Source organism: Poromitra crassiceps (assembly GCF_964638095.1).
Source record: "Poromitra crassiceps genome assembly, chromosome: 9".
Classification (NCBI taxonomy): Eukaryota; Metazoa; Chordata; class Actinopteri; order Beryciformes; family Melamphaidae; genus Poromitra; species Poromitra crassiceps.
Genome location: NC_139630.1, coordinates 54502077 through 54520807, shown reverse-complemented (window position 1 = coordinate 54520807; position 18731 = coordinate 54502077). Strand labels below are relative to the sequence as shown.

Genomic DNA, 18731 nt, shown 5'->3' with positions numbered 1-18731 from the left:
GGAGCTGACTGTGGCAGCAGGTATAGGAGGAGCTGACTGTGGCAGCAGGTATAGGAGGAGCTGACTGTGGCAGCAGGTATAGGAGGAGCTGACTGTGGCAGCAGGTATAGGAGGAGCTGACTGTGGCAGCAGGTATAGGAGGAGCTGACAGTGGCAGCAGGTATAGGAGGAGCTGACTGTGGCAGCAGGTATAGGAGGAGCTGACTGTGGCAGCAGGTATAGGAGGAGCTGACTGTGGCAGCAGGTATAGGAGGAGCTGACTGTGGCAGCAGGTATAGGAGGAGCTGACAGTGGCAGCAGGTATAGGAGGAGCTGCAGCAGGTATAGGAGGAGCTGCAGCAGCAGGTATAGGAGGAGCTGCTGCAGCACAACAGCAGCTAATCATAGCATGGAGCAAGAGAGGGGAGGTGTGCACACATCATGTAGGCACACTGAGGGGGGAGATGTACTGTAGCACCGCGCTGGGCAGCTTGCTATCAAAATATAATCCCCTATACTGATGGCCCACCTGAAGCTGTAATTGCCAACATAATCCCCTGGAAGACTTAAAGGGACAGCTCACCCTAAAATCCAAAATACATATTTTTCCCTCTCACCTGTTAGTGCTATTTATCCATCTATATCGTTTTGGGATGGTTGCCTGAGTTTTGGAGATATCGGCCACAGAGATGTCTGCCTTCTCTTGAATACAATGGAGCTGGATGGCACTCGGCTTGTGGTGCTCGAAGCACCAAAAGAATACGTTTGGAAAAACTCAACAGCATTGTCTCTTTCCAGAAATCATGACCCGGTTACTCAAGATAATGCACAGACTTTGTTGTGAGCAGTTTCATGTAGGAACTGTTTTCTTTTGCAGTCTCATGTAGGAGTAAAGTAGCTTAGTCTAGGAAACAAATTCCAATAAGCCTTCAAATCAAAATGGCTTTAAGATCATGAAAAACATAGTACATTCCATCAGGTATGTCCAAACCTTTGACTGGTTGTATATTGATATAAAATCCTTTAAAAACAAACCAATCGATAGGCTACAGTAGGTATAGCAATTGCTTTGCAGTGAAACAGCTTTGAGAAGTCATGTAAAAAAAAAAAAAAAATGCGTTTATCATTTTTGCATGCATGAACATTAGCCTGGTTGACATAATGAGGAAAATTAGTTTTTGACTGAAAGTTGACAAGCTGAATGGTCTGAATGGTCACAGAAGTGTTGTACTTTTCATCCTGGTCTGGTGGCGGCTCTAGGCCTGGCAGAGCAGGCTGTTGTCTGGGAGGCCGCTCAGGCTCTTGTCCCGGAGCTCCGCCGGAGTCACGCACCTCAGGGCCCCCAGAGGCGACAGGCTGGCCTTGGTCTGTGCCATCCAGCGCACCAGGGAGCTGAGCTTACAGTCACACTGCCAGGGGTTGTCCTGAAGATACAGCTTCTTCAGCTCTGAGAAGAGTCAGGATAAAGAAGATCAGCATTAGCCCCATGCACCCTGACGTTCCCCTTAACCCTCTTAAGTAGCTTCAAAGATAGAATCATTCGTGATCTCTTCAAAATTGATTTGCTGTTAAAAGGAAGAGTTGAGGGAGTTGTAGCGATATACATATTTGTGTCCGGTGAGGCCGACAGAAGGTCTTTTAAGTTGTGATTATATTTGAACAGGTACAGTAAGGCACACTTAATCGTACAGTATGCTGGTTCACCGTGTCACCAGGCCGGCAAAAAGTATTGATTATCTTTGGTTTCCTTAAGTTTAGGGGGTAACAATATCTTTCTATTTTATTGATTATTATTTTTAATGTAATACCTTTTGCTTGTTCTTTTATGTATGTTAACTTTTTCACTTTGTCTCAATGCTTTTAATGTTTCATGTGAAGCTCCTAGAATTTGGCTGAAATGTGCTATACAAATAAACTTGCCTGGCCTTAAATGATCATTTGTGCATCTAAATGAAAGTAGTAATTTTTGTGTCTATATGATGTTTGCAAAAAAAAAATTTTTTTAGTCTTTGACAAATGTTACAAACAAATACAATTGACGAGGATAAGAGAAACATGTCCTGCACTTGTTTCCATGCAGGTTTTTGCTGTTCCTTTGGAAATGCCACAGTGGTGGTCTTACCAGGCATATGGGAGAACATGTTTCCATCCACGGTCTTGAGGCGGTTTCCGCTCAGGGCCAGCTGAGAGAGCTTTGGCGTGTTCCTGAACAAATCCGGGGGCAGACGCTCAATCTCGTTGTTCCTCAGGTAGAGCTCCTGGTTCGACATTCAACACATTTTTAGGCATTTAGCTGACACGTCTCGTCGATTTCACAAAACGTCATGGACGACTATCATGGATGTTGTCAAAAGTTTCATTCTGCTGCTATATTTACACAGGTTGTCAATGTTTGGCGCAGGCCGTCAAGTGAACGTTTTTTCAAGGTCAAATGTTTGCTGGGAAGGACAGCTGACAGTTGATGGACACTCTCGCTATTGAGGGGATTGAAACTGTGATGTTCGTTATGGGCAAATCTCTCTTACAACTAACTATAGGCCGTCCAAATACCAGTGAATTTCAGAAATTAGTGGGAATTTGCAGTTGATCTGAAAATAAAAAAGTGTCTGGTTTTATGCAGCAACAGATCAGATGAGTTTTTCCACATCAAACTAGCAATAAAACAGCTGCCTCGACTCTGAAGTTAGCATCAGATTTCCGGTGTCTATGTAAATCTATAGTCTTATATACAGGACAATGTACTGTATTACCTGCAGGTTGCCCAGGCCGTCCAGTGCTGACGGGCTCAGTGTGGACAGAAGGTTGTTGTCCAGCACCAGCATCTCCAGAGACACCAGCGGCCTGAGCGCTGCAGCAGGAAGAGTCTTCAGACTGAGGAGAGTCAGAATATGAGATGATGATGAGGTGAGATCAACTTTATTGTCCCAGAAGGGAAATTTGTCTTGGGCAAAAAGTGCACATAGCCACATCCAGCATTACAAAAACACAAGTAAACACAAACAGGACAGACACAGCATTGCACTAAGACACAGTGGGGAGATGCCAACTGAGACATGAAATTGCACAACCCTATTGCACAATATGTTTAAATCATACATACCCGAAGGTAAAATAATATAAAATCAACAATAAACAAAACCAGCAGCGGGATAATGGATAAAAGAATAAAAGAATAAAACATTAAAATAAGATTAAATGAAAAATAAAAGAAATAAAATAGGAAGGTAAAACATGGGGCTAAGATTACCGTTCCTACTTAAAGTGCCTCCACCTACATACTATGGGTTATTACAGCCTGTATTTGCCCCCTCGTTCCTGATACGGGGGGGGGCATTAAATATTATACACTAATACACTAATATCACATGGGTAAAAGAGTTTTATCCTCAATGGGATCCTAGTAGGAAATCATCCACATTTCATAAAAAAACCTCTGCCTATGTGCATCTGCGCGTCACCTGTTGTTGTCCAAGTTGAGGAACATGAGCTCCTTCAGACCGGTGAAGGCCTTGGCATGGATCCTCTGGATGCGATTCAATGCCAGATCCAGCACTTTGAGGGCGATCAGAGGCTTGAAGGCATTCGACGGGAGCGCCGTCAGCGCGTTGAGGGGAAGATCCAGATCCGACAGGTTTCTCATGCCGGCGAACATCTCAGGTTTGAGGACGCCAATCTGGTTCTGTCCCAGCATGAGGAAGCGCAGGTTGAGGAGGTCCTAGTACAGACAGACAACGCCTTTACTCAGGTAGAAATAGCCAAATACAATAATCGGTTAGGACTTACAACCTCAATAAATAAATAAAATACTGAGGCTTTTGCATTTTATTATAATAAATAAACATGTTTTTCTATCACAGATTGATAAAACACAATTGTGATTCATACTATAGCCTACTCAGTTCAGAGATTTTACATTTTGTCCCACTCAAACTTCATCAACAGAAAATCCAAGGAGAAGAGAAAGTGAATGCATTATTATTAAGCTTTATGTATACAGGGGAGCTTCACTGAGAGCAATGCTCTCTCTCTCTCTCTCTCTCTCTCTCTCTCTCTGTCTCTATATATATATATATATATATATATAGATATATCTATATATAGATATCTCTTGCGTCATTATAATCCGTTATTACCTGGAATCCCTTTGAAGGAAGGTTGGTGATGTGGTTGCCGTAGAGGTTGAGGAGCATCAGTTGTCTGGCACCAGAGAAGGCCTGGGGGTGGATGGACTTGATGGCATTTCGCTCCAGATTAATACTCTCAATCTTGGGGATGGGTTTCAGAGAATTGGCCTTGAGGTCTGTGATAGCGTTCTCCCCTGTAGGCAGCAGTAAATACTTACTCTTGTGTCTTTATTATGCAATCAATGCAATGCAATCCCGCTCTGTCTTCTCCATGGACTTCAAAACACCCTCGCTCGTTTAACTGTGGATGTTGCCAAGCTGTCACAGACGTGTCTTACATCTTTACACACAATACATTTTTAATCACAAATGTATTTTACTTGCAATAAAACAGTGTGGAACATTTTGCTCTCTAACCTATTCTGCATAATAACAACACAAAGTGACAGTAAGAAAGTCAGTTAAGGGTGAAATTCTCTCCCACAAAGCAATATGTTTACAGATTGTACATTATTGAAGAGGCTGAAGATGCTTTGATTCAACAAAGATGAACATGAGACATATATTCTGTCTCACTATACAGACCTAGTTTGATGATCCAAGCATCGGAGGGCAGTTTGGAGGGAAAGGCCCGGAGCCCCTTCTTATGACAGTTGACCTCTGACCTTTCTGGACCGGACTTCCTGGAGCACTTACAGGCATCGGGACAGCCCTCCACCACAGCCTGCACCAGCCACAACATGGCCAGTATCGACCACGTTACACACTGCATCGCCCCCTGCAGGACGGAGGGCGGAGAGAGAGAGGTGGGGGGATTATTGTCGGGGAATTTCTGAATGGATTTACCTTTGAGAAAGCCGTTGTGTTTATTCTAGTCGGAGTTTGAGTTTTCTCTCATTCTCTAATATTTGGGCCCAGAATGACCTTGCACAGATACACACCCTACGGATGCTTCTGGGGTACAAATACTTTGCTAACAATGTATATTTTGTGTCATGTCAGCATTAAAAGATGATTAATTCACCCTATTTTATAGTCTGTTGGCTGCTGAGGAAGCTATTATGTAGACACATTTGCTAACATGACAGGCAAAGAAAAATACAAAATACATGACAAAAACTTATCTCATAGGGCTGTAGTTTATCTTTCAAAATAAAACTTGGCACATTAAAAGTACACACATAAACCTGAAAATTCAGATTTTTTAAAGTATGCAGAAAAGTAGTGTTATTAAAGTTACCCAAGACTCACATTCCATTAATTCAATTATTAAATTTGCTGTTCCTGGGTATCCAGCGTATCGTTTTATTTCTTGCTATGTCATTATTATGTTGTAATGTATATTGTACATGCTATGCATTGTATATTTTTATATGTGTTATATGTATATGTGTTGGACACCAGTACGAATAGCCCATAAACCCACGACACCCATACAAAATAAGTCGGAAGTAGCATCAAAACAAATCAATGACATATAGCTATTATATAATACACTAATAATAATGACAACAGAGTGACCCAGTAAGCAAAAACTGTACAATATTAAAGGGGCAAGAAGACATTACCATTAGAAGCAGCAGCATTGTAAGAAATGGTAATAGTGAGGTCTTAACGAGGTGAAATTAGTTGATTGTTCTGAGGGTATAGACCTTATTCGCTAACCCTGGACAGCGCCATATTGTTGACATACCGTCCTGCAGCTGACAACTATAGTAACAGCCTTATTGTCGTTTCTGTTCCATTACAAAATAGCAATAGTGATGACAGCAATAAAAAACCCAGAGTTGTTGTTTGTATGCTGCCGTTAATGCCTGTAATAATAAACAAAAGAAAAAACGAGGTGAACAGACTTTGCTGTGAGGAGCTGTCAGAAAGTTTCACCTGTCTCTCCTAACTATCCACACATCTCCTGTGCTGCTGACGTATCCTCCGTCTCGCTCCCTTCACGTCTGTGGACGGTAGAGATAGAAACAAACCACAGGGACTTTATTGCTGTCATTACTACAGCCGTGTGTAACGCAGGTCACCATCCGAACACAATTGGAATGATACAAACGTTGCTCTCACATAGGCTGTCACTTAAGAGCTGCTGCGTTATGTCGAGAACATGGCGGTGGTGGGCGTGCCCGTACGTGAGTGACGTCAATCGAATAAGGTCTATTGGGCAGGTTGTTCCAGTCAGAAGGAGCTTTGAATTTAAAGGCAAGTCTGCCAATTTTCTTTATTTATTTCAGGAATGAAATTTTTGTTTAGATAAGAGGGGTAATTGAAATGAACACATTTGAAAATGAATTGACGCCGATGGTAATGTCTTTAGCTGTGAGGGGTAACCAGTTTAGAGATTCATACATGGATCAGTAATGACTTCTATATGGACAGACACCTTAAAATACATCTACAGAGACTATTGTAAATAACATTGAGGGGGTTAATCGCAGACGTGTTTCAAATGTGTTCTGGTGCGACAATATTAGCATAATCCAGTATAGCCAATCACAATTGAGTGACAGTTATTTTCCTCATCTGAAGAGTAAAGCAGTTTATAGAGCGATACAATATACCTAAGTTGCGACTTAATTTGTTTATGATGGACTGGATTTGATGTTAAAAAGAGAGCAATATGGATCAAGCTCGTTCGTGGGATGATCCATCATTGAAAGAAGTAGCCAATATATTTGAAAGCAGTCAAACGTACCTGAACAGGTTGTTGTCACACTTTCAAAAATCCCTCTTGATTCTTTGATGCCTGTCCACTTTGTTTTTACCTCTCGAACAGAGCCAGAGATTTTCCCATCCACAGTGTGGTCAGTAGCCCGCCTGTCCGTGCTAGAGGCAAGTAACGGCTCTGCTTCCACTGTAAAAAAAAAAGCTGATTGTGTACGGTAAATATTCTTGTAAATGTAGATACAGGCTTATATACTCTTCAGATCAAAATACCGGTCTGGCTTTGCTCTGAAACAGGTACTGTAGGTGCAGGTTAAGTCCTTTCTTAAGCAGCCTATATCCCTCAAATCAGATTTAAGAGACAGGTTCTGATGCGGCAGTGTGGAAATACATCTGCAGCAGACTCTGCAGCGTGTGAAGCACCTTCTGCAATGTCACAGAGCCTGGAGAAAAGTGGCGTCCACAGATTATGGCACTGATCCATGTTGCACGGCCGGGTCAACAGCCCTGCATATGAGTGTGTGTGTGTGCGTGTGTGTGTGTGTGTGTGTGTGCGTGTGCGTGTGTGTGTGTGTGCGTGTGTGTGTGTGTGTGTGTGTGTGTGTGTGTTCTTTTATTTCTAACCTGTCTAACATTTTTGCAAAGTGAGGCCATTTTCCTTCACTTCTTCAACAGCCTATTAGGGTTAGGATTTGGGTTTAGGGTTAGGATTAGAATGACTGTAGAATTAGAATTAGGCCAGGGGTTCCCCACTTTGAAATGTTGAAATACTGTATGTGTGTATGGACATTAACTTGACATGAAAATGTCTCCCTGTAACTAGTCTCGCTGGCCAGCCTCCTCTCCCTTCCATACGAGGAGTCTGGCGCCGCAGGTCTCCATAGTGGGATTGCGATGGGCGGCGCTTAGCGGCAGTGCCCTTGGAAAATAGTTTCCAACAATCCAACTTGCCGTTTTCAGCGTGTAGCAACGAGCTAGCATGTAGGTTTCTGCCGTTAGCTTGCTAGCTAGTTAGCGTTGTTGTTTTCACTCCGGCGGCAGGGCACTATTTACAGCGACACACAGGGAGGAGGGAGCGGAAGCCGCTCTGATTGACATGGTCGGAGCCAATGACTGAGTTTGTAATAAGCGGGGACTGGACATTAAAGTGAATCGTGAATCTTGTGAAATCTTATACTGTTTATTTACATTTTGACCGAATGCTTTGCCATTCGAGTTTGCCAGTGAACTAACAAAACAACTGTGGGTCTTAGGCTCCGCCCAATGAGGTCTACCTGGACCAATGAGAGGAGAAAGTGAAATTCCAACCTGCAAACGTATGTAGCGATACACAGCGGAACTCATTTATTTCCAATCAAAACCAATCATCATTCACTATACATTCAGAGGCCAATAATACGTAACATTCCCATATCATTGTCATGCTTCATCACGATTCATCCAGAGAGATCGAGCTTTAGCATCGCATGGTGCCTTCTATATGGATCAAATTGATAATGGGCTTTTACACACATGATTGCTACAACATGGAAGTCAGTTGGGACTTATTTGCTATGGCTGGACACACTTCATATAGATCTACAGCTGTAGCCATCTGTTTGAGAGTGCTGCTGTATACCTTCAGTGAGGTGGGCCAGGTAGTTTGCCAGGCTCCCTCCGTGGTGCTTATAGTGACACACATTGTTTCACAGCCATGGAGACGTGCCAGCTACTGCAGCTGGAAGTGGGTCAGCCCAGTAATTCCTTATGAGAGGAGAGAGCAGAGGACCTGCCAAACATGTCACTCTCTGTTACACAGCAAAGAAAAGATGGAGGAGTGAGGGGGGGGGGGCTAAAACAGAGAGGAGGAGAAACAGAAGCGAGTATGCAGGCAGGGGCAGGAAACTATGATGGAGCAGAAGGGTGGAGAAGACAGCAGGCCAGAGAGGGAGTGGGAGGAGAGAGAGAGGATCACAGAGGAAGAGAGCAAGAGATGGAACCAGCAACTCTTACAGAGAGAAAGAAAGAGAGAGAGATTTAAAAAGTGTAACACAGGATAGTGCAAAAAGACCAAGAGACAAGAGACGGCGAGATGTAGCCTGTTTCGCTCTACATATCTGTCTGGACTTCCAGCCGCACACATCGATTTCAGTGACTGGGATTGGATTGGATTTGGATGACGCTGATTGGCTGAAGGAGTTGTCTGTCAAGGCAACTCCTTCAGCCAATCAGCGTCGCCAAATCCAATCCAATCTACTCGGGAGAATGGGCGAAAACGTGGGGAAATCTTGCAACACACTATTTTTGTAGTTAAGCTACTTCCATAGGGCAGATACTGTACCTCCTTCTTGGAGTTTCAAAATAAAGCACCTCTGCTTGTAACATGAAATAATTCAGGCATCTCAAGTCAATAATAGCAAAATTGCTATTACATATATGTACTGTACATACACACACACACATATATACATATATATATATATATATATATATATATATATATATATATATATATATATATATATATATTTATATATATTTAAGCAATATCACATGAGAGGGAGTGCGGTTGTTGGCTAATATTGGCACTGCTGTGATTCGGTCGTAGGCACGAGGCCGCAGGCCGAGTGCCGAAGATAATCACAGCAGTGCCGATATAGACCAGAACTGCGTCGCGTCTTCAAGCGCCCAGCTCCAAGGCCGCGCCCCTTTTTAGGGGAAACCCACCATAGTAAACGACGGTACAAGAAGCCGAAACCACTTCAAACAAACTATTTAAAACGGTTTAATTTGATAGAGATATGCCGAAGAGTTGCTGTGTTGTTATAGTTTCACTAACAATAAAAAAAACAAAAAACTGGTCTGCGATAGGGTAGGCGTGACACCGTCAATGTGGACGATGCATGTAACCTGGTGGAAACTGGATACAGCGTTCATATAAGGCAAGTACCTCGTGTCGATGTATCTCGCGCATTCTATGGCCGGCCGAGTTGAAATATATTGTCATGTCATGGTGTCTTTGGGTCATTTATAAAGGAAATTAATTCTGTTTTTTTTCTATAGATGTTTTGGGTACTGCTATTTTACATTGAAGTCAACGCGAGTGGCTTGTGTTATCCCCTAAAAAGGGGCGCGGCCTTCAAGTTTTGCAAATTACCCGGATGTGCTGTTCTGGTCTATTAGACAACAACAGCACGACCTCGAGTGTGATATTGCTTTTATACAACAGTTCTATTAAACAAAGCTGATTAAAAAAATGACAAAAAGCTGAGAAAATATATGATTTCTCTATTTATTCCTCCGCCAACAAAAATAGTTCCCTCAGCTTTCTGCTTTGCCGAAAATGTAGCCTAATCAGCCTAATTAACTGCAGGCTGTCTACTTTACTACTGTCTACTCTACAGCTGTGAAGCGTTTTGTTGATTAGGGCAGCTGTGAAGCGGAGTGATCTACACACAGTGAAGCACCAGTGCATTATAATTGAAATATTGGATACATACATACATACATTCATACATCATTGCATTTGTGAGTTTTTCTTGGGACAAGGGGGGACTGGACACAATGAAAAAATTACGCTTAGGGCACCCAAATGGCTGGCAGCGGCGCTGGGTCCCTGCTTGGCCCGGTTACATTCTAATTTCTGGAAATGGCTGGGGCGGGTCCAGCCTGATCCGTATGTGAGTTCATGTGAGCAGGACCAGGCTAGTGCAGATGGAGAGAGCGCTGGAGGAGTGGGATGAATCAGAGGCAGTAGGCAGAGAGACAGCTGTGCTGACTAGGCTCACTCTTTTGTCAGAGAGGAAGAGGAAGATGAAAGAGATGCAGCAGACACACAGGAGGGAAGCCATCTGGAAGAGGGTCATCAGAGAGAGGGCGAGAGACGAGTCCACAGAGTGATAGGCAGGGAAGCACAGAGGTGAGAAGGGAGAGAGGGCTGTGTGTGTGTGTGTGTGTGTGTGTGTGTGTGTGTGTGTGTGTGTGTGTGTGTGTGTGTGTGTGTGTGTGTGTGTGCACGCACACAACAGAGTCGAAAAGACAGCTAGTAGAGAGGGACACCGATACAGAGAGGAACAGAGAGGAGTGACTGAAGGCTGATTTTATGGCATCCAGCAATATGAACGACTGGAAACCCTATAGTCTCCACCCCCGAAGTGTAGTGATACACCTGCATCACTAATAATAATAATAATACATCGGATTTATATAGCGCTTTTCCAAATGCTCAAAGACGCTTCACAATACAAAACAATATAATACCATAACTTAAGAAAAGAGAAGAAAATAAATAAAGAAAATAAATAAAAGGTGAGAGAGGGAGGAGTTCATGGGTTGAAAGCAAGGGTGAAAAGGTGGGTTTTGAGGGCGTGTTTAAATGATGACAGAGTGTCTGCTTGACGGATATGGCTGGGGAGGGCGTTCCAGAGGGTGGGGGCAGCTGCAGCGAAGGCCCTGTCGCCCCAGGTCCGGAGCTTCGTTCTGGTGGTTTGGAGAAGGTTAGCATCTGCGGACCTGAGGCGACGGGTAGGCTTATGGAGGTGAAGGAGATCAGAGAGATAGGAGGGGGCCAGGTTGTTGAGGGCTTTGAAGGTGATGAGTAATAATTTGAATTGAATCCTGTACGTGATGGGGAGCCAGTGGAGATCGTGGAGGATGGGGGTGATGTGGTCGGAGCGGCGGGTGGAGATGAGCATGCGGGCAGCGGAGTTTTGGACGTATTGGAGTTTTTTGAGGGTTTTGGTGGGTGGGCCGTATAGAATGCTGTTGCAGTAGTCCAGTCGGGATGTGATGAAAGCGTGAGTCAGTGTTTCGGCAGCAGAGAAGGATAGTGAGGGGCGTAGACGGGCAATGTTCCTGAGGTGAAAGAAGGCGGATTTGGTGATCTGGTTGACATGCGGGATGAAGGAGAGGGTGGGGTCGAGAATGATTCCAAGGTTGCGGACGTGGGTGGAGGGGGTGACAGTGGAGCCGTCAATGTTGACAGAGAAATCCTGGGTGGAGCGGGTGAGGGAATTTGGGCCAATGATAATGATTTCGGATTTGTCACAGTTGAGTTTCAGAAAGTTGTTTTGCATCCAGATTTTAATGTCAGAGAGGCAGGTGATGAGGGTGGAGTGGGTGGCGGCAGTGATGGTCTTGGTGGAAAGGTAGAGCTGTGTGTCATCTGCGTAACAGTGGAATTGGAGGCCATGTTTACGGAGGATGTGCCCAAGTGGTAGGATGTAGAGGATAAATAGTAGGGGACCAAGTACTGAACCCTGGGGGACACTACACAACTACACACCTGTCAAGTTTCCTGGCTGCATCTTGCACGGTTTTGATGCTATCACAAAATTTGTCCACAGACAGACAGACAGACAGACAGGCAGACAGACAGACAGACAGACAGGCAGGCAGACAGACAGACAGACAGGCAGAGACAGACAGACAGACATAAACACTAGGCAGAGTACTCAAAGTACTTCTGTGGTAGTTCCCTCTACAACACAAGGTGAAAACAATACTAGGCCCGCTGTCACAGCTGGTAAAAAAAAAAAAAAACACTCATATTTTGGGAAAATCCTGAACTCATTATAAAACTCATCAGTTTGACACTATTTACTATGATGTATACAAGAAACATATCGTAAAGATTGATATTAGCCTAAAAAGGTGCACAAAGGAGAGTAAACTGAGTGCAGCTTGGTTTATCCTCCCTACATTCCTAGACAGAACCAAGACAAGGAGAGAGAGAGAGAGAGAGAGAGAGAGAGAGAGAGAGAGAGAGAGAGAGAGAGAGAGAGAGAGAGAGAGAGAGAGAGGAGAGAGAGAGAGAGAGAGAGAGAGAGAGAGGAGAGAGAGAGATTGAGAGAGAGAGGAGAGGAGAGAGAGAGAGAGAGAGAGCAGGGAACAGTAAACAGAGCCGATGGTGAGTGGCTGAGAAATACCTCAGCCTCTCCACACAGCCACTCTGTTTACAGCCACTCGACTCGAGGCAGATGGCCATTCACTTTGTATAGCAAGCGTCCAGTGGAGGCGTATGTCAACGAGATCAAAGCTAATGGTGATCAGATGGCGTTTTGATGGAGAAAGCCTTCATTTACGGTGTCTCCTAAAAGCCGGACCATCGATACATGGCTGCCGTAAAAGTGCTTATTGATGAATAGACTCGGGTTTACAGCGAGTCAATAGACTGCAAGTGGTGACAGGAAGTCATCGCCCGCTGGTGCGCGGCGGGAGTGCTGTCTTCCACGACAAATGGGGGAACAGCACTCAATTAAAAAATTCGGATGTTATTCCTGCAGGTTTGAACATGATTGACTGTTGACATACCGGTAGGCTATAGGTGACTATGAGAGCACCAGGGTCGGCTCGTGGAGTAAGACACTGAAAGTTAAGATACCGATACTGAAAAGCAGATAACAGATATTAAAATGATGGAAGGTTTCTTCTCGCCTCTCCCCTTCCAAAGAGCAAGAGACATCTGGAGGAGAGGCTGAGGTGATGAAGACACTGAAGAGAAAAATGGTCACTTAGTCTGTGTCCCCCTCCCACTGTATTATCAGGTGAAACAGATAGACCAGTGTATGAATGAATGAATGAATGGTTTATTTTCGGTCATAGGTTATAATGAACCACAAACAAATGTAACAATTTGTGTGAATATACAGCAAGAGAACATCATCATACCTGTACAGACCATTTCACACAAATACAATTTATACAGTCAATGACCGAAAAAAGGAATAGGCTGAAGCCAAGGCTTATTTTTTGCCTATCCTGTATAATCCATTAGAAAAACCCAGAATATCTGCAACAAAATAAAGAATAGAAAGAAAGACAGAATTTACTGTAAGTTATAATCCTGAATTATTTTACTTTTTAAGGCTTTTTTAAACCTCAACAATGATGTACACAATTTCAAATCATCACAAAGGCTATTCCATAGTTTAACTCCCAAAACTGAAACACATCGAGATTTGACATTAATTCTCGCTTTTCCTGTTTTAAAAATGCATAACCCTCTTAAATTATAATTTCCTTCTCTTAAATTAAAAAAATGTTGAATACAAACTGGAAGGCTTTTACTCCTAACACGGAAAACAATTTCTAACGTTTTTATATACACAATATCTACAAATTTTAAGGTGCAGGACCTTATGAATAATGGATTGGTCGATTCGAGGTAACCAACTTTATTTATTATTCTAATAGTGTTGGGACAGAGAGGAGTGTGCTACACTTCTGTACCTACTATAAACCCATTTCACTGTATAAATGCCTATTTTAGCACTGGAAGTTGCATTAAAAAAACATCGCATTTTGCCCATTACCATCTTGGTTATAAATTGGACCCAGATGCAGCTAGCTCCGGTACCGTTGTGCATATTCTGGAATGCGCCATGGGCGGCCCGTTAAACAGGCCCTGTGCACCTGCAGGCAAAGGTCACGTTACGCCGTGGGGCTCCACAGGTTGAGGTAGTGGATCTTAGTGTTACTAGGTAGTGGAGGAGGTAGATCTTAGTGTTACTAGGTAGTGGAGGAGGTAGATCTTAGTGTTACTAGGTAGTGGAGGAGTTAGTAGATCTTAGTGTTAGGCATTGGGTAGGGGGTCTTAGGGTTAGGGTTTGGATATGGTGCCGGGCTTAGGGTTAGGCTCTCCAGGGGAAAACTGTGGACTCCCCGGGGGTCACGCCCTACGGAGACCCCCTAAATGGGTTGGGAGACCCCTGGAGAGGGAGACCCCAAGCCCAAGACCCTAAGCCATAACCAGAGAGAGAGAGGGGGTATTTTCCTCCTTGGAAGACCAGCTCCAGTTCCATTGTGTAACTTGACCTTTGCCTGACCCCAACAGAGTGCTTTTTAATGGTCCGCCCATGATGGCGCGTTCCATAATATGCACAACGGTACCGGGCCGTGTTACCTCCAACGCATGCAAGGTGCATGACAAAGTGCAGATATACAACGCTGTCAGAGTGAGAACGGGCTGCGATTGAGATCATCAACTCATTAGGAAAGTGTTTACTGAAGTCATAAATCAAGTGAGAAGTCGGGTCATTTGCCCATTGACTTCCATACAATCAGACTTCTTTTTGCAGCCCCCTGCTGGCCATTAGAAATAAGAAGAAGAAGACAGAAGAAGAGACAGAGCTACACCCACGCACACAGAAGAAGAGACAGAGCTACACCCACGCACACAGAAGAAGAGCCAGAGCTACACCCACGCACACAGAAGAAGAGACAGAGCTATTGATCTAATGTTATATGATGCTTTGCAGTGTCAGTATAGGGGTCAGCTGTAAAGGGCAATATCATTGAATGTCCAGTAGCCTACATACAGTTTGATGTCTGTGGTCCTAGCACAGCCAAGTGACAATTTAGGAGCCTCAACAACAGCCTGCGTCAACTCGCACTCATTATCCAGAGTGACTTGGACTAGTGGCCGTGCTGTGCAGTGAATCAACCTCTGTGCCTTAAAAGACACTCTAGTCTAGTGACATATGCTAGAGGCCAATGGCTCTATCGTTGCAAAGGTGGTCATTTTGCGTTTAGCACCCAAATAGAGAGTACTTCTTGTGTGACCCATTAAGCATGAAGGTAAATGGTAAATGGCCTGCATTATTGCTAAGTGCTAGAGCGCTTTACAATCAGTAGGTACATTCCCGCATTCACACACCGATGGTGACACCCAGGGTGCTGGCACACCATCAGGAGCAATTTGGGGTTCAGTATCTTGCCCAAGGACACTTCGACATGCAGAATGGGGGAGGCGGGAATCGAACCACCGACCTCTTTTATCTACCTCCTGAGCTACAGCCGCCCCTACAGCTGCATGACACTCAGCTTCTGTTCAGCGCAGCTTCAGCTCTGCTTCTGAATAGCGCCCCGTGTGTGAACCAAGCCTTACTCCCTCAAGAGATGCTAGGGCCTCTATGGGTTTTAGCCTCCGTGCTAGAGTGTCCGCCTCCCATGCCCAAAGTTCCATGTTCCATCACCAGCTGCAAGTTCAATCCCCAGCCACGGGGGGACTACACCACGCAGAGTACATCAGACCAGTGCTAGGAAATGAAATAGGAAGAGAGGTATAATAATATAGATATAATAATTTCATCAGTAGAAAAGTGTTAATTTGACATTTGTTTCCTTCACTCCTCAGAGCCTGCTGTTGAAAAGGCCTGTGAGATGAGCAGATTTGGGTGCCTTCTGTGGGTGTTTCTATCAGACATATGTTGACTGCACTGATGCTCAGGTGAGCAGCACCTATTCCCCACGCAGCCAAATCAACCATTGTCTATTTAACGGAAGGATAATGGCTCATCCCATGTTAGACCCCCCCCCCCCCCCCCCCCCCGCTCTCTCTCCTCCCAGGTTCACTGTATAGGCAGATTGAGTCTGCAGGGCCATTGCAAGACCATCATGAACACACACACACACACACACACACACAGGCAGGGTCACCATGGCAACGGGAAGCACCGCGGTTGGCGTGGCTCTCTAGCATCACCTGCAGACGGTGATGAGAAGTGTTCAGCAGTTCCCCATAATGTCTGCATGCACACTGTCAGTGGTTTCCAAAGTGGGGTCCTGGGCTACTCCAGGGCTCCTTGAGGGGGTTCCAGGAGGTCACCAGTTTGGACACACCTGAATGATGAGTTTCATTCTCCTAAAGCTGTTTTCATCTCATCTCTAAAGCTCATTCTTAAAGGCTTGGAATTGATGCCTAGGTATGAATTTCTTCCACCAAAGCAAAGGGAGGCTACTTTAAAGAATCTAAAGCAAAATGCTGTAGTCAGGTAAAGGGGGTACTTAGATATTTTCTCACCGTCTAGAGATCTATACCTGGCCAAAAAGAAGTTGGTTAATATTGAGGTAAAGCAACAAGATTCAAGATCATTTTCATAGCCATAGTCTTGGTTTGTAGGGGCTTTCAGGTCTCATTGGAGGGCGGATGGCGGGAGGTTCTGGTACTGCCAGGCATCAGTCTTCTGCCATGGGGGAGGACCCCGAAGAGTGTATGACCTGGGTGAATGAAGAGTGTATGACCTGGGTGAATGAAGAGTGTATGACCTGGGTGAATGAAGAGTGTATGACCTGGGTGAATGAAGAGTGTATGACCTGGGTGAATGAAGAGTGTATGACCTGGGTGAATGAAGAGTGTATGACCTGGGTGAATGAAGAGTGTATGACCTGGGTGAATGAAGACCTGGGTGAATGATGGGGTCGGCCATCTTTTTCTGAGACCGCTTTAGCATCCTGGCAGTGTGTAGGTCCTGAATGAATTGCAGGCTCCACCTGACCATCTAGTCTGGAGATGTCCTTGTGGGCAGCAGCATACGGTGATTGAGGCGCAGGACGGACTCGATGGTGAAGAGGTGTAGAAAAGTGCGTAATGCTGCCTGTGGCACCTTGACTCCACAGTGATGACTGAGGAGTCACCCAGAGTGATGGAGGGAGGTGGTGGCTGTGTTTCTTCTGTACTCCACAACCATCTCCACTGTCTTTGGAGCATTGAGCTCCAGGTTGTTTTTGACTGCACCAGGTCATCAGCTGGTCGATCTAACAAGAAGCTCCTTGAAGCGCAGCGCTAACACAAGAGAAAAGTGGGAGGGAAAGAGAGTTAATCTGTGTGTGTGTGTGTGTGTGTGTGTGTGTGTGTGATACAAAAGAAAATGCTGAGGTATTTTATGCTTCACACAACTCCTGACTTCAAAGGGATTTTAAAATCAATTCGCAGCTTGTCAAAACCATGGCCTCCCCCCCTCCCCCCGCTCTCTCTCTCTCTCTCTCTCTCTCTGTGTCTCTAGCTCTCTCTACCTCTCCTTCTCCCCACTGCCTAGTAATGTATTCACAGACCTGAACCTGAATGTGTTGGTAAGGCAGCTAAACACAGTCAGATGCAGTCTCAGCTGCAGCATTGGTAGAGCAGCTTCTCTTTGATGTTGGAGTACGTGAGACCTGCGCCGACCTATTGTGGAATAATTTGGGATTATTAATTCATGAACAAAATTATCAGTCCTGCAGCAAATACTAGTTTAGTTGTTTCCCGTGTGTGTGTGTGTGTGTGTGTGTGTGTGTGTGTGTGTGTGTGTGTGTGTGTGTGTGTGTGTGTGTGTGTGTGTGTGTGTGTGTGTGTGTGTGTAAATGTCTGTCTGTAACCATGGTAACAAATTGACCTAGCTGTCAGAAGGTAATCTGATACGATACCAGCCATTTACACACATGCCTCAAACTGCCCTGTTTCCTTGGAATATCCAGAGAAGGTTTGATGTCAGGGTTCGTAATGGGCCTTTGGGGGGGGGTGACTACACATGTCTGTAAGCATGGTGGAAACTCTCTTTCAGAACAATATCAATATGAAATTGTATTGTCCACAAAGTAGAAATTTTCCTTTGGCTTCACCATACAAAAGGAAGATTTATCAACACACGGAAATATAAACAAATAAGTAAATAAATAAATAAATAAAATAAAAAATAAAAAAATAAATAACGGTACTATTAGTAGTACTGTCAGATAAATACAGGTGGTTTTACAGTCTGCCTCTGCCCCCTTCGTCCTTCTTCATCATGATGCAGTTTATTCACGTTATTTATAGGCTCATTACTGTAGTGTATACTGTATAGCATGGTTGGTTGTCTCGCCTCAACTCCCCCAGGAACCCCCCAGGAGCAACTCCCCAAGAGGAACAGTGCTAATTACTGAGAGAGGTGGCAGATAAGAGGATGAAGTGACAGCAAATCCACTGCTTAGGCAAATGAACATTATGGTTAATTTGTTTATATAATGGGCCTCAGGGCATTTCTTCTCACTCTGGACTCAGCCTCAGAAAACAGTAGTGTAGCGGTAGATACCTACCAACACGAGGGTTGCAGGTTCGCGCCCCCATGTTACCTCCGGCTTGGTCGGGCGGCCATACAGGCATGCTTGGCTGTGTCTGCTGGTGGGAAGCCGGATTAGGGGTATGTGTCCTGGTCACTGCACTAGCGCCTCCTCTGGTCGGTT

At 44.6% G+C, this 18731-nt stretch overlaps 1 protein-coding gene across 1 annotated transcript; it reads right to left on the bottom strand.

Moving 5' to 3' along the window:
• Positions 1-1235: 1235 nt before the first annotated feature.
• LOC310782409 (uncharacterized protein) lies at positions 1236-4845 on the bottom strand (the record flags this gene model as incomplete). The annotated part of the gene is made up of 6 exons (XM_083643069.1): positions 1236-1426; positions 2102-2237; positions 2730-2850; positions 3438-3694; positions 4113-4297; positions 4689-4845. 6 exons carry the CDS (start codon positions 4843-4845, stop codon positions 1236-1238), a joined length of 1047 nt encoding a protein of 348 aa, XP_083499195.1.
• Positions 4846-18731: the final 13886 nt, after the last annotated feature.